General features: G+C 36.3%; 1 protein-coding gene across 2 annotated transcripts in view; it reads left to right on the top strand.

Annotated features, from left to right (window-relative positions):
- Nucleotides 1-13798, top strand: part of PRIM2 (DNA primase subunit 2) — an 86548-nt gene that overhangs the window by 65128 nt on the left and 7622 nt on the right. For both annotated transcript variants that reach the window (XM_085217842.1, XM_085217843.1), the window contains exons 11-12: nucleotides 898-1024; nucleotides 2736-2818. In XM_085217842.1, coding sequence (XP_085073968.1) covers nucleotides 898-1024; nucleotides 2736-2818 — 210 coding nt within the window. The remainder of the gene's footprint in view (nucleotides 1-897; nucleotides 1025-2735; nucleotides 2819-13798) is intronic.

Here is a 13798-nt window from a genome sequence, read left to right as displayed (position 1 = left end):
TGTAGGTTTTGAGTTATATATAATTAAATTTCTCAAATGTTAGATTACGAAAAGCATACTTCTGTTATATTTTGAATGAATTTTAGCAGGCTAAGATATTTCACAGTCATCTGAATATTCTGAATTATTTAGCAGGCAATTTTATGTGTAGAAGTGGGGGTAATTTTGAACTGGTGGTTGTGTGCTTAAATGGCTACATCTAAAATAACTTGAAATCATTTTAACTAAGTCCTTATTCACAGGACTTAACTAAAATGATATATTTATAGCAACGTACATAGTTGCCAAGATAAATGCTTGTTTATGCCTGTATTAGTTTCTTTCTTAATTTTATTGGAGGAGTTGGTGGGAGCTGATACTCTATCATTTGACAAAAGAAATTTGCTAAAATTTTACAGTTTTCAAGCAAAATTATTTTAGACCAAAAACAGTGAATTTCAGGGCTGAAGCAAAGTATAGGAGAACTGTTATGCTTTAGGAGAACAAAAATGTGAACCTCAGTAAAGAAGTCTGTAGTTTTGGCTTTTCACTGATAAAGCCATTGATTTGTGGACATTTATGAAAGGTTTAATATTACAATATTACAATACAATTAATATTCTCCATTTACTCACATCATACAGTTCGCAGTTTTGATCTTTAAATCATCTTAACTTTAATGATTCCTTCATCTGCTTAGAAGATCTTAATTCTTCTCTTCTTATGTGTGTATAAAACATGCATACAGATACGTACAACTTCTTATAACATAAAAATCAAACTGAACAGTAAGCAATTCCATTTCTCTAAATTTGAATAGGTTTGGAAGATTTGCTTTATAATCCAATGTTTCTGTTGGTAGAGAGAATAATGACTTGATAATATGGTGTATGAAAATATATTCTTTTGTTGTTTTAGTTTGACAAAGGATATGCGTACAGCATTCGCCACAACTATGGGAAAGAAGGAAAGAGAACTGACTATACCCCATACAGCTGCATGAAGATTATCATGTCCAATCCACCAAGTCAAGGGGATTATCATGGTGAGTACCTAAAACGAACAGGTTCAAAAATATTGGAAGCCCCTGGCTAAAGAAGAGAACCAAAGAGATTGCATTTGATTTAAAGTGGTAGTTAGTTTGACTACTAGTTAAGGTAGCCACTGCTGTTCTCTGTTACTCTTCTTGTCATCAGTCTTTTTTGACGGATATCATTCAGCAAGTAAAGTTCAATTTTGTACTCAAGTTTGGTTCTTTTTCCTTCCCTTGTGTGGTTAAAAAAAAAAAAAAAAAATTGCATTCCTTTCAATCTGTGCTTTCAGCATAGCAAACTTACTCTACTAATATTAACTCAATTGCTTTTCAGAAGTTTAGGACATTCAGGACTCTTCTATATTCTTGATTTTTAATTGTAGTAAAATGTAAATTTATAAATGAACAAGTATTGATGTGTGTATCTACTGTGGACTGCAGTTTTTAAGTTATCACTCTGGAAGTCATGGCTTACATGTATGTAACCCAGACAAGATAGATACTGCAAAGAGAAACTTAACAAGATCTGAGTTTATAATGTTTTTTCAATACTAAAAAGAAATAAATATTTCAGCAATTTGTTTTGCAATGATGTGTAATGCTGAACAGAGGTCAAAATAGTGACTATGTAGCAGGCATAGCATTTGAGCATTATCTTTTAAACTGAACTTATTTGCAAAGCCAGTTTTATGAAACTAGTTTCCTGACTCAAACAAAAACTATGTTTTGGTCGTCTTAAAATTCTCACTTCAGATTAAGATCATATTTTCGTAAGTATCAGTTTTCTACTGAGAAATTATCTGAAGGATTTTTTCTACAGTGTCTGTCACGTTACTCACCCCTGTAGTTTTTTAAATTATGTTTTTAATTTCAAGTTTACAATGGTCTTGCAATATTCTTTTTAGATCACACTTGGTGACTTGTAGCTTTGTATGCATTGTGTCACACAGTACAGAGTGTGAACGCTTATAGGGGCTCTGAGATATGAATTAGATCAAACATGAATTCCTACATTTGCTGCAGTACTTTAAAACCTCCTACCCCTGTGTGATTGAGAAAAACGTGCACCAGCCTCACTGTTGTAATTTCAGTGCTAGTTAACGCAGTCATAGAGTTGTTAAGGTTGGATAGACCACTAACGCCATTTAGTCCAACAATCAGCCCATCACCACCATGCCTGCTAAACTGTTTTTGTCAGTGCCATATTTACCCTTTTCTAGAAAACTCCTGGGATGGTTCTGAAGATTGTTTCCTTTAGTTTTCTCCCAAGATTAATTCTGGGACATAAGAAAAGCAACCCTTATTCAAAGGCTGGAACTTTCAAAAGTAGTATTTTTACAAAGGGCTATGCTTTTAAAGACTGGTTGACTCTTACTACTTGTTTCTTCCTGGTTTTTCACAGACATTAAATGTACCAGTGCTATCACTGTAAGTAAGGTACTAACTATATCTCCTTTCCTATCAGTGAGTGACAACTGTGGCCTGTTTATATTAGGATATTTCATGTAACTCTTGGGCCTCTGGTTCACTGCTAACAATGCAGTGGAGTAATTATGATAAAAAAAAGTTTAAAAGAAAAAAATAATTGCGCATATGGACAATTAACTTGTATTTAGTAAGCTGTTGGACAATTAGGAGCAGTTTAGTTGGTCTCTTGAGTGTGTTACTGTGCTCCCTTCTGGGTAAACAGCCTTGTTTGTGAGCTTGCTTGTTTTGCTGTCAGGATGCCCATTCCGCCACAGCGATCCTGAGCTACTGAAGCAGAAGCTGCAGTCATACAAGGTTCCTCCCAGTGGAGTAACTCAGGTAAGATTTAATTTGTTTGGAACTCTCTTTAATGAGGCATTGTTTTTTAATTTTATTTCATAGTGATGTAGGAATACTACACGTAAATCGTCAATATGAATGTTAAATGTCTCTTAGAAAGGATCTAAGCCAGAGTCTTGTTCCAGTGTTCCCACTGATGTGCTGACTGTTGTCATCACCTTCTGTTGTTTAATATTATGAATTGGTTTATTACTATAATGAATGCAATACAGAATTTTGTTTTACTTCATTGTGGTTAAGGAAAAAAAAAACAAATGAATCTGGCAGTATTTTTAGAGAATTTATTTTTTAATTTTGCACCAACTTGTGAAAGGTGGTACTGTGTGTCGTAAGTTGATGTCATTGTTTTCTGTAATAAACTTCTAAACCTCATACATTCTTAATCATGCAGAGTGCTAACTTCCCTGAGACAACAAGAATGCATGAAATGACTACGAAAATTTGACAGATTTTACCAGATTTTTGAATGGTAGCAGTAAATTGAAAACCTGTCGTTTATAGCGAGAGCAATGCAGAAATTGGAACTTCTTCACACACATACTGAAGGATGGTGAATCTCATCGATTCTTCTTGCAGGAGGTTAGAGGATCTATAAGTGTGTTGTCATCTTCACTGAAGGGAGATGTACAGGTTAGAGCTCAGGCGAGACAATTCAGCTAAAAGTCATGTATATACGAACTGTTTGAAACTACTTTCATTCTGAAAGGTAATTTTTTTTGTTCATGTGGAGTATCACCATTGCTGATCAGGCAGCAACAGAGTGCTGAACTAGTTAGAAAAGAAGTGCTAATTTCACTTGGAATAATCCCCTTGGAAGAAATAATTAGGATACAAAATAAGAGAGAATATATTTTTTTATTGGTGAAGACAATGAATTTTTTGCAAACTTAAGAAATCCTACTTTTTCCTGGGAATGTCTTATTTCCTTTTCATTTTTTTTAGTCCTTCCTGGTCCATAAATAGACGTGTAACTGTCTTTCATATATCTGACAGTATCTAGAGATACTTTCTGCATATTTCTTTTTTATATGCATCAAAAAATCACACTGCTCTGAGATTTTTATCCTGCTAATCATTGGAAAGATTGGTAAGGATTTAATGTATTAGCTGCCTTACTATACGTGGGTAGGATTCAGCTGAGGCCATTTCTTCAGTGCATTTGCACACTGAGGCAGGATCTGTATATTTAACACAGTTCCTTAGCTCACTTGTGAATTTTTTTATTCGTCAATTTTTTTTGTCAAGTAGGATTGGGACTCAGTACAAATCTTAAATGTTCAGATATTGATCTTCTATATCAGGCTGAGATATTCAGGAGGGAGTGTTTCAAATCTCTCGTGATATTGTTCTGATCTTATTACTGTCAATACTCATTACACATTTGCTTGGTGATTCATGGCCAATAACAGTTCGTAGTCCTTCAGTCCAGGCTGTGACTTGTCTTCTCCAGTGCTAGTAACAATTGTTGATCTTCCAGTGATATCAGCAGTCTTGTTTTTCTTTAGCTCAGTGAATGGTTAGTAGGGGGTGAATGGTTCATCCATATTTCATAATCTCTGATATAGTTGCTTGGCCTCAGAACTGACATTCATTTTTAAGTGTGTGTACCTTCTGAATCTGTTAGATGTTCTCCTAACTCCAGATCAGTGAGAGCCTCCTTAAAACCTGACAGATTCCTAGTTTGAATGAATGATTCAAAAGTTGACCTTTCAGCTGTTTTAATAAAGAGTATGTGACCTGCGGGTCATGGCTTCTCACAGTTCTCCTTGTTTTCTTCTGAAATTCTTTCGCTGTCTTCAAATATGAAGTTTTGTTTTGTTTCTCTGTGTTCTAGATGGTTGTCACGAAGTGAAAAATTCTCTTCTGTGTTGTTAAAACCAGATCAATGTATGTACTGCAATGCTTTTACAGTTCTGCCTGCTTTGTCATAGTGAAAAATGCATTTTTCTGAACTGAGGGGATGCTCAAGTGGCCTCATGATAAGGATAGCCAACTTGAATTTTATATAAGTGTTTCAGCACTCTGAGGTGTGCAAATTCCACATCCACCTGGTGAAAAACAGTTTGCAAAGTAGCTGAAATCACTGATGATTTGTGAGGATCATGTGGAAAGTCATGTCAGCACCTATATAGTTGCTTGCAGCCTCAGGCATTACAAGCTGTGGTCCCGGAGCATTGCCCAGCATTCGTCTCCATGCATCTTTTAGTCTCCAGAGTCATCCCCAACTTCCCAGGATCTTAACGGTTTCTGGCCTAGAATTTTCCCCCCATCCCAAAAAAACATGTCCACGCTTCCTATTTTCAATGCCAAAAGATGTTCCTCCTTCTTATGTACAAAGGTTTTCAGGTTCAACTACTTATAAGTAACCCTTTTGTTGTTTCTAAAAGTGGTAAGCAGTGGCTGAGCAGATTTCTGTGGAGGTCAAGGAATCATTCTCAACTATATTTGTGTGACAAGAGTTAATTAGGTTATCATAACTGTTAATATGATCTACAGCTAAGAACTCATTACCCTATGCAGAAGAGAAGGCACTATTTCTAGGCTTTTCTCTGAGGAATCAAGGACTACAGATTCCTTTGTATGCTGTAAGCATAAGAAATGCTTCTCTTTAAGAATGTGTCTACGTTTATACCCAAGAGATCTCCTTAGTGAATGGTTTCTGCTGTAAAATTCAAGTCTTTCTGACAATGTGTGCATTTGTTATGTAGCTGTTGTTATGGAGACAGATGAGATTTTTCAAAAGGCATCCTCATGGTAGGTCTCAAGGTGCATCTCTGTGTGCAAGGGCTTGAGATCTTCAGAGCTTGCCACCCAGAGTTTTGTTCATGTGCTTGCCAAGTATTTTGTTCTTGTTGAAACTGCCATGTGGTCCTGTGTTTTTTGTTGTACTCCAAGGCACTCACTCTCCTTGGTAGAGGAGTGAATGAAAGTGTGCATCATGGTGTGTTGCTCTGATGAGCAGTTGTCGATGCTTCTCTCCTACTAAGGAGCTCATTTTAAGGGATTGAAAGCTCAAGAGTTTGTTAGCTACTGAAATTAATTTCTCATTCCAAAAAATGAGGTTGATTGGAAACTCATCAGGCCTTCCATATGTATCAACATCCTTCGTCAGAGTGCTGATACTGTCCTGGCCAGAGGGGCCAGAGAAGCTGTGTCAGCTAAGGCTATGCACAGAGAGTTTCACGTTGGCATAGCTAGTTTGTGCCCAAAATAAAGCTGATCTGATGTCTTTTACCCTTAATCTGTGCAAGTATGAATACAGCTGTTCAAGTTTGAGTTTGATGGAGACTTAACACTGTCTTTGTAGTGCATCATGATTTGCATTTTGTAGCTGGGAGGACTATTATTCATAGCAGTCTGGACTCTTATCTCCAGTTCATAGAGTGATCTGGATCAGAACTATTACTTCTTGGTGTGTTTCATTTCCATTTGATTAAAATGGTTTTAGTATCCATGAAGGATAATCTGATAATGTTGAGGACTCTTTTTTCTGATTAGAGTACCAGGGGTTATTTAATTTTGATGTTCTTTTGTGTTTCTCTTCAAAAACATCTGTGCTCTCAGTGCAAAAAAAAAAAAACAAAAAAACCCAAAAACCCGTAGTTTACTCCTGAACATTCTGTGTTCAACAAGATCATGTAAACTGAATAGTGATGGCTGATCTTCAAATAAGTGAGTTTACAGTGCTTTAGATCGTCAAATTTAGATCTGTAGTATATCAGCAACCACATCAGTGATTCTTTTTTCTTGTTCTCCTGCAACTTTTATGACTTATCTGAAGAGATCCTTGAATAATGAAAGCTGGGTTACTGTCTTAATTGATCCCAGGTTGATTGGAGATGGCTGCAGGTGGGCTTTGTTGTTTCACGAATAATTGCAAGCAGCAACCTGTTGGTTTGGATGTGTTTTCCATCCTGCTTAGTTTATACCTTCTGTTTCTTTGGGTTCATTCCAAATCACCTGTGCTCCAACTTGATTTTAGTTCTGGGATTTCAATCTGTTGTTTTAGAGTACTTGTACGTCTTGCCTTCAAGCAAGTGAATTATTACCCTGTCTTGTTTACGAACCTTATTTCTCACTGCTGTTGTGTGGGCCAAAATATGAGCTACTGTCTACCTTATGATAGGTCCTTTCCAACCTTGTAATCCTATGATTCTATGATCATCATTTCCAGAAAAGGAAAAAGAAAAAATATCAGAGTACAGAGCTGGGGCACCAAGTCAGCAAATGCCACAAGTTGGTAGATCAATTCTAGCAAATGCATATATCTTGTCAGATTAGCACTGCTCTCATTTTCAAACTGTACACTATCTAAAAATGACTGATAAAGAAGTAAATGAAAATTGTTTGAACAGCAAGATACTCTGCAGTGTGTTCACTATTGCTTCTGAATTGCATCAGGCAGCAGTCTCTCTGCTCTCACTGTACTCTCTCATAGTCCCCCTTAGGTCAAGTTTTTAAAGGATATTCTGTATTTAGAAGGAAGGCTTCTAAATTTAATAAATGTTGCTAGGCTTTGTAAAGATATGTGTCTGAGTTCTTACTTGTGGAGGTTACTTTCTGAGTGCTGTCCTCAGCCTTGTATTTCTAGGACTGTTCTTCATACCCTTCAAATAAGAAGTACTCCTTTTTTATCCTTTAAGATTCACAGGGCCAGGAAGTTGCTGAAGTTTTTCCATACAAATAAAGCATTAGACCGTTCTGCGGTGGGAACAAATGCTGTAATCACAGTATTTTTCCAGGTGGCTTCTGTGCATGGGTGAGGTGTTAAACAAGAAAGTTGGTCTTTGGGATTATGGTACAGAGTAAAGAGTGCCAGACTTCCCGCGAGTCAATAGTGTGAGCATTGCTTCCGGTGCAGTCATTTTGTAGTACATCAGTATTGAAAAAAGTGATGAAAGCATTTGAATATGTAAGTCTCCTCAGTGTAAAGTATCAAGATCTAGCTTGCTAACTCGGTCTGGATTTTCTGAGGCTGTGCCCTGTCTGAGATTGTCTCTCCTAAAACGGTCTTTCTGAAGTAATACAGAAAGTGATTTCCAGGTCATACCTAGTTATTATATACCCTGAAGCAGAAAGAATTAATCCTGATGTTTATTTCAAGAGCTGAATTATTTGACTTGTATTTAGTTCACATTTTCCTTAGGTTAAGCTGTTTCTTTATTTGTGAAATTAGATTTTTTTGTTTGCTTAAAAATTGCTTCTTGGAAAAGTAATGCAGTTAGCTGAGCATCTAATGTGTGATTGCACAGTATTTGAATTTATATTATTTTGGATCACATTTCATTTCTGTCTTCGGTATATTGCTCATCAGGTAAAATAACATCTGAGAATCGCCAATCAGTTTGAGGAATATGAAGATGAAAGCATATATCACATAAATGTATCTGTTGTGCTGTGCTAAATGTGCTATAATGTGTTGTTTACATAACTCAAATAGAAGAATAGATATTGGCTTTGAATTAGAATTACTTTAAAAAATCTGTTCTTGAAGAAATTGCCCGACTCCTTTTCCCAATTCACTGCTTTCACAATAGCAAAAGGTACAAACACTAACAGTTCTATAGTCAGGAGAAATAGAATATCCACATTGATTTTTGCTTTTGTTCCAATTACTTCCTCTTAAAAATAAGAAAAAAAATCATGTGAATGAACAGAAGACAGGTATTTTCAGAGTAGTATTTCTTTCTAGAAAAATTATTCTCTTAAAAAAAAAAAAAAGCTGTTTTCCAGATTTGGATCAAATTTAAAATTCTAAATAAGTCACTGAAATGAGACTTATGTTTTCTGACAAGTTGTTTTAGTGGATTGGAGAGTCTTTACAGATAAAGAAATTAATTAGCCAAGCCATGCCTGGGCAAACCATACTCCCTCTTCTGGTGATTTCATATTAGAGAAGTGTTAGATCATTCCTGGCTGTAAAAATGTTTTCTGTGCAGCTGAAGAATTTTGCCCTATCCTCAGTTAGTGTTAGTAGTGCTTTTTTAAGTTATGAGGATACCATTTCAATAATAGTTATTAATAGTTTTTATACTACTATTTATTGCGGAAATATATGAAACAGGAACAAAACCACAACAACAGCTGAAATTCTTGATACAGACAAATCTCATGGGATACTGATTTTATTATTACAGTTTTACTGTAATATTATTCAGTATTAACGTTACTTAATTCTAGCAATTGCTAGTCTTTTGTGACTTGTGGCTATATTAAATATGTAATTGTTGTTGATACCATATAGAACGTCATATTTGCCAGTTTTTGAAAACAGTTAAATTAATACTCTTAAGATTTGACTCAGAACATTTTGTGGTGGGATTATTCCCCAATAAATTAAGTGGTTAAAACTCAAGTCCTACAATGGGGTAGCACTACATGTTGGCTGTCAAGAAAATCTTAAAAAGCATTAATCTTCAATCTAGGAATTGTACATAGTTCAGATCTCTCAAGTGGCAGGTTAAAACCACTTACTTTCCAAAACTGCTTGCATTGTTATTGTCTTTACTACATCAAAACTTGCAAATGCTTTAAAAATGATTAAAGCTTTCAAGGTAGATAGCATATGTCTTCGAAGTAAGTTTACGTCAAGGAATCTTTGTAGTGAAAATAAATTCTTTTGGCACTCTGGTGTGAATGTGAGCACTGACTGTTCCCACCCATAGATGGGAATCATTTATTGACTGGAGATAGCATTCAGCCAGGATTTTGAAAATAATAGTTGTGTGCTGGGAGTGCGTCTTCCCCATTTCATGTGTGATTGTACTTTCTCTAACATATTTATAGACCCGGTATTTTGACATTGCACTTTGCTTGTGGTTTCTCAGAATAGTGATGAGCATAGATAGCTAATCTGTTCGATATTAAAAGGCTATGGGAATACAGAATATTTTTAGGGTATGCGTGGATTTTGTTTTGCGTAGCACGTGGTTTAAAGTGCTTGACATAGATGTTAAGTTGGAAGCTAGTAAAGGTTGGACTGGAAAATACTTATATTTTAAATTTGAATTTGGTATTCTAACTGCCACAAGGACGGAATAGAAACTGGTTGCTACTGAGAGTGCCTGTTCTTGAATCATGGCTAAGGTGGACAGAGATCTCTGTGGCTCCATCTGGTCCAACCCCTGCTCAAGCATGGACACCCAGAGCAGGGTGCCCAAGACTGTTAGAGAAGAATTAATTTAAGCAAATTCAATGTAAAGTATTTACAGTCATTAGTCAAATGTTAGACTTCAGTTCACTGAGTTTTTTTAAACTAAATGTGAGCTGCTACTGTGGAGGGTAGTTCTACCCTTTGTTCATCCTTGCATGTTGAGTTTTCATTCCTTTCCTTATACTGACCTTTAAGACTACTTGGTAAAATAGGTGAAAAAAATATCCAGCTGTAAGTGAACCTGGGGAAAGTGAGGAGGGAGGGTTCATTTTCAGCCTGTCATTAGAACTGAACTGGGAGGAGTGGGGGGTGGATAGAATTACCATTTGTGTATTTACACTTCGGCAGCTTCAGTAGTTTCTGTTTTTGGTATTTTAAACTGCTCATAAAATTTTTATTCAGAAGAAAACAAAGGAAAGACGAATGACACAGAGAAAGTCAAAGGCATAAACGCGAAGATCAGAAAGCAGGAAAACCAATGTGAAGCAAAAATGTTTCAGCTCCTTATTCTTGAAACTGTTTCGTAAACTTGAAATGTATACTAATTGCTTCAATTTTGTAAGGATTTTTTTTTAATTTTAAATATTTCTGATGCTTCATAGCAGCGTAGCCTTTGAGGCATTTCCTTGCTGTGCAGGAATGTGGGTTAGCTACCATATCTAAAACTAGGCAGTACTGTTTTTATAAAATAAGCAGCCATAGACTGATACAGCATCTGTCAGAGAAATGAAAATATGTCACTTAAAAAATAGCCCCCCAAAATTCTGATTGTTAAATGTCTATTACTGAAGTGGTATTTTAAAACTTGGTAAAATCGTAGACATGAAATTCTAAAGTGCATGTCGAGTTATGCACCTGATGTTCACACCAGTAACTTCCACCAGCAGAGTGTAAAACTTTGAAAAATAACTCAGAAGAAAGCAAACAAACGCAAGTAGCTTTAGTGCTGTTTCCTTGTAAGATGATTAACTCAGCCTGAATTCATGTCTGATGTCGCTAAATAGCTGCCCAGAGGTTGCTGCAGCACATATAGTTGTGTACTGAGAAATGCTTTTTGTTCAACCATCGTTTATTCTTAAGTGTTTAATGAGTTCCTAACTGTCATAGATAAAATAAGAACTTAAAGCTGGCAAACCTCACATTTCTTTTACATTAAAAATGGAAAAGGGGAAAGAACAGGTAATTTTTAAGAGTAATTAATTAATTCCACAGAATCACAGAATGGACCTGGTTGGAAGGGACCTCAAGGATCATGAATCTCGAACCCCCCTGCCACAGGTTCCACCCAGATCTTAATTGCCTCATATTTTTACCTTTGTAAATACAGTTTGGAATACAATTAATTTTTATTACTTGCTGTTGGGATGCAAGTTGCAAGAGAGAAATCGATCTGTTACGGTACCTGAAGATTACCAAGCGTGATGCCGTGAGATGAAGTGCTCTCAGTTCCAGAAGGACAAGTGAAGGGGAGTATAGGAGGAACAGAAGCTCTGGTAAAGATGTAGCAATGGTTTTCTAGCTGGTAGTGAATCACAGGGGAAAAAGAAATGTGTGAAAAATTGTGCTACATATGTATTCATTATACAAGCCAAACCTTCAAAAATTCCTAGTAATCAGTTTAAAATATGAAGAAAATGCAAAACAAACAAACAAAAAAAAAAGTGGGGGAAGGTAATGTCTTGTTGTTGATCAGGAAGTGAAATGCAGTATGGATTCCTGGGGCAGGACTGAAGCTAAGGTGGCCAGAAATCATATCAGCAGTCGTATCTTTAGCCACCTTTGGAATACAATGAAGAGTAGAAAGAAGTTGTACTTAACTGAATCTACAACAGAATTTGGTTTTGAAAATCTGAGTTATTTTAGCAGCTGTCAAATAAAACAAACTAACATGGAGTAATTGAAAATAACTATGGATAATTGCAGAGCTCAAACTATCCAGCTAGGCAGCATCTCAGCTGAAAAAGCTGAAGATCTATAAAGCAGGTGGCTGCATGCAGCTGCCAAACATCATCTTAACTTCATTAGTAGTCAGTAAAGCAACATCAGAAAAGCAAGTTGCAGATGGTAGCAAAGGAAAGGCGCATAAGAAGTAACAAAAAGAGTCCTTTAGTATGTACCCTTCCTTGCAAAGTAAAGCAATTTAGTGTAAATGTCTGAGTATACGAGGAGGCAAAAGATTGTTGTGGGTAATTAAGGTAGTTTTGAGAGGAGAACTCTTTTTGGATAACACTAGTGAAAAGCAGCTGCAAGTTTGCTTTCATTACGAGCACAAATGTAGTAGGAATGGTGATTTTTATTATGAATTTTAATTCCTTTTTGTTGAAATAGAAGACTGTTCCTCTCACACAGAATACTTTCCTAGCTGGGCTCCACTGTTGTCTTTTTTAACTGTGTTTTTTTTCTCACAGCAACTTGCTCCTGTTAAAGCCCATTAATCTGCTAAACCTGTTCTTCCTAGGATATATTTATGGTAACCCTCATTCCTCAACTCCATCGTACACAGAAAAGTGAATTTGTTCCCATGTGAGATGACCAATTTAAAGTTACTGATATGCTAATTATCAGACTTATGGTTTGTCTGCCTTCTGGATGCCTCTCAGAATGGATGGGAGCTGAATTTTAACTGCTTTTCCCTGAATAAGTTGCAAAAGTTTGTCTGTCTTTTTTATCCAACCTCAGCTTTTAATCACTGTGTAGGAATTGTACAGTGTTGTCACCTCTATCTGACAAATTTGGCTGAAATTGACTCAGCAGCCAAAGTTGGAGAGATGATTTGGTGGAGAGGGGAAAGGAGTTATGGGTAAGCATGTTAGTACAATGCGTGGTTAATGATGCAATCATATATATTATTTGGGGAAATTGGGTGAAAGTACCTGGTCTGTACTGTCTGTGTGGTGACACAGCAGTCACCTCAGGGAGGTTTGAGGATTCTTTTGAGGAAGTGGGACAAGTGTTCCTTGTTGGATCTGCAGAGAAACTGGAAAGATTGAGTAGCTACAAAATAATAATGCTTTTCTTTAGAAATTTGAGTTCCTCAAGGAGAACTCTGATAATGTTACGTATATGTGAGCAGTATTGACTCTTCTTCGCTGTAAAGATGGGTCAAGATTTTCTTGTAGGTGGGTCAAGGGCTTACGTGGGCATGATATCAGAATAGTTTGTTCTGAATAATCTCTCCTACGAGACTGGGAATTATAAGCGCCCCTTTATTGTGTCATCATCTGTGCTTTGACAATGATACCTGTCACTTGAAGTTACCCGAGAAGACAGCAGTGATCTTACATCCTGTGAGTCACTGTGAGTTAGTAAATCGAACGCTGGCTTTGGTAATTCTTGTCATTTCAGCTTTTAAGTATAGTTGGACGGTGGCATCACTGATACAAAAAGTAGCTATAGCGTTGTGGTCTGAAATTGAGAGGTGGAACAAACTGCAGCATGACTAACTTTTTAACTGTTCAACTGTTCAAATATATGTGTTGCATCTATCTGTAATATTTATATAAGTAAACAATACAATGTTGTTAGTGTTTAATACAATGTAGTTAGCATTTATTTGAAAGTTGAGATATCTGTATTGTGCAGAAGAGCTATTTTCTGTAAGGAGCAGAAAGAGAAAAACGTAAGGCAAAGCACGGTTGAAGCATTTAGAATAGTTTTCTTCAACCATTTGCTTAATGTAACACTATTTTTTTCAGTCATTTTCAAAGGAGAGAGAGAAAAAAAAATAATCGAAGTGTGCATGTTCCTGTGCATACATATGCATGTATGTGAGAGAGCTGAATTTCAGACTTCATTGCCCAGTTGGC

Source organism: Meleagris gallopavo, chromosome 2, assembly GCF_905368555.1.
Source record: "Meleagris gallopavo chromosome 2, MGAL_WU_HG_1.1, whole genome shotgun sequence".
Taxonomy (NCBI): domain Eukaryota; kingdom Metazoa; phylum Chordata; class Aves; order Galliformes; family Phasianidae; genus Meleagris; species Meleagris gallopavo.
Note: the sequence above shows the minus strand (reverse complement) of the source record. Positions and strands in the feature narration are given on the sequence as shown.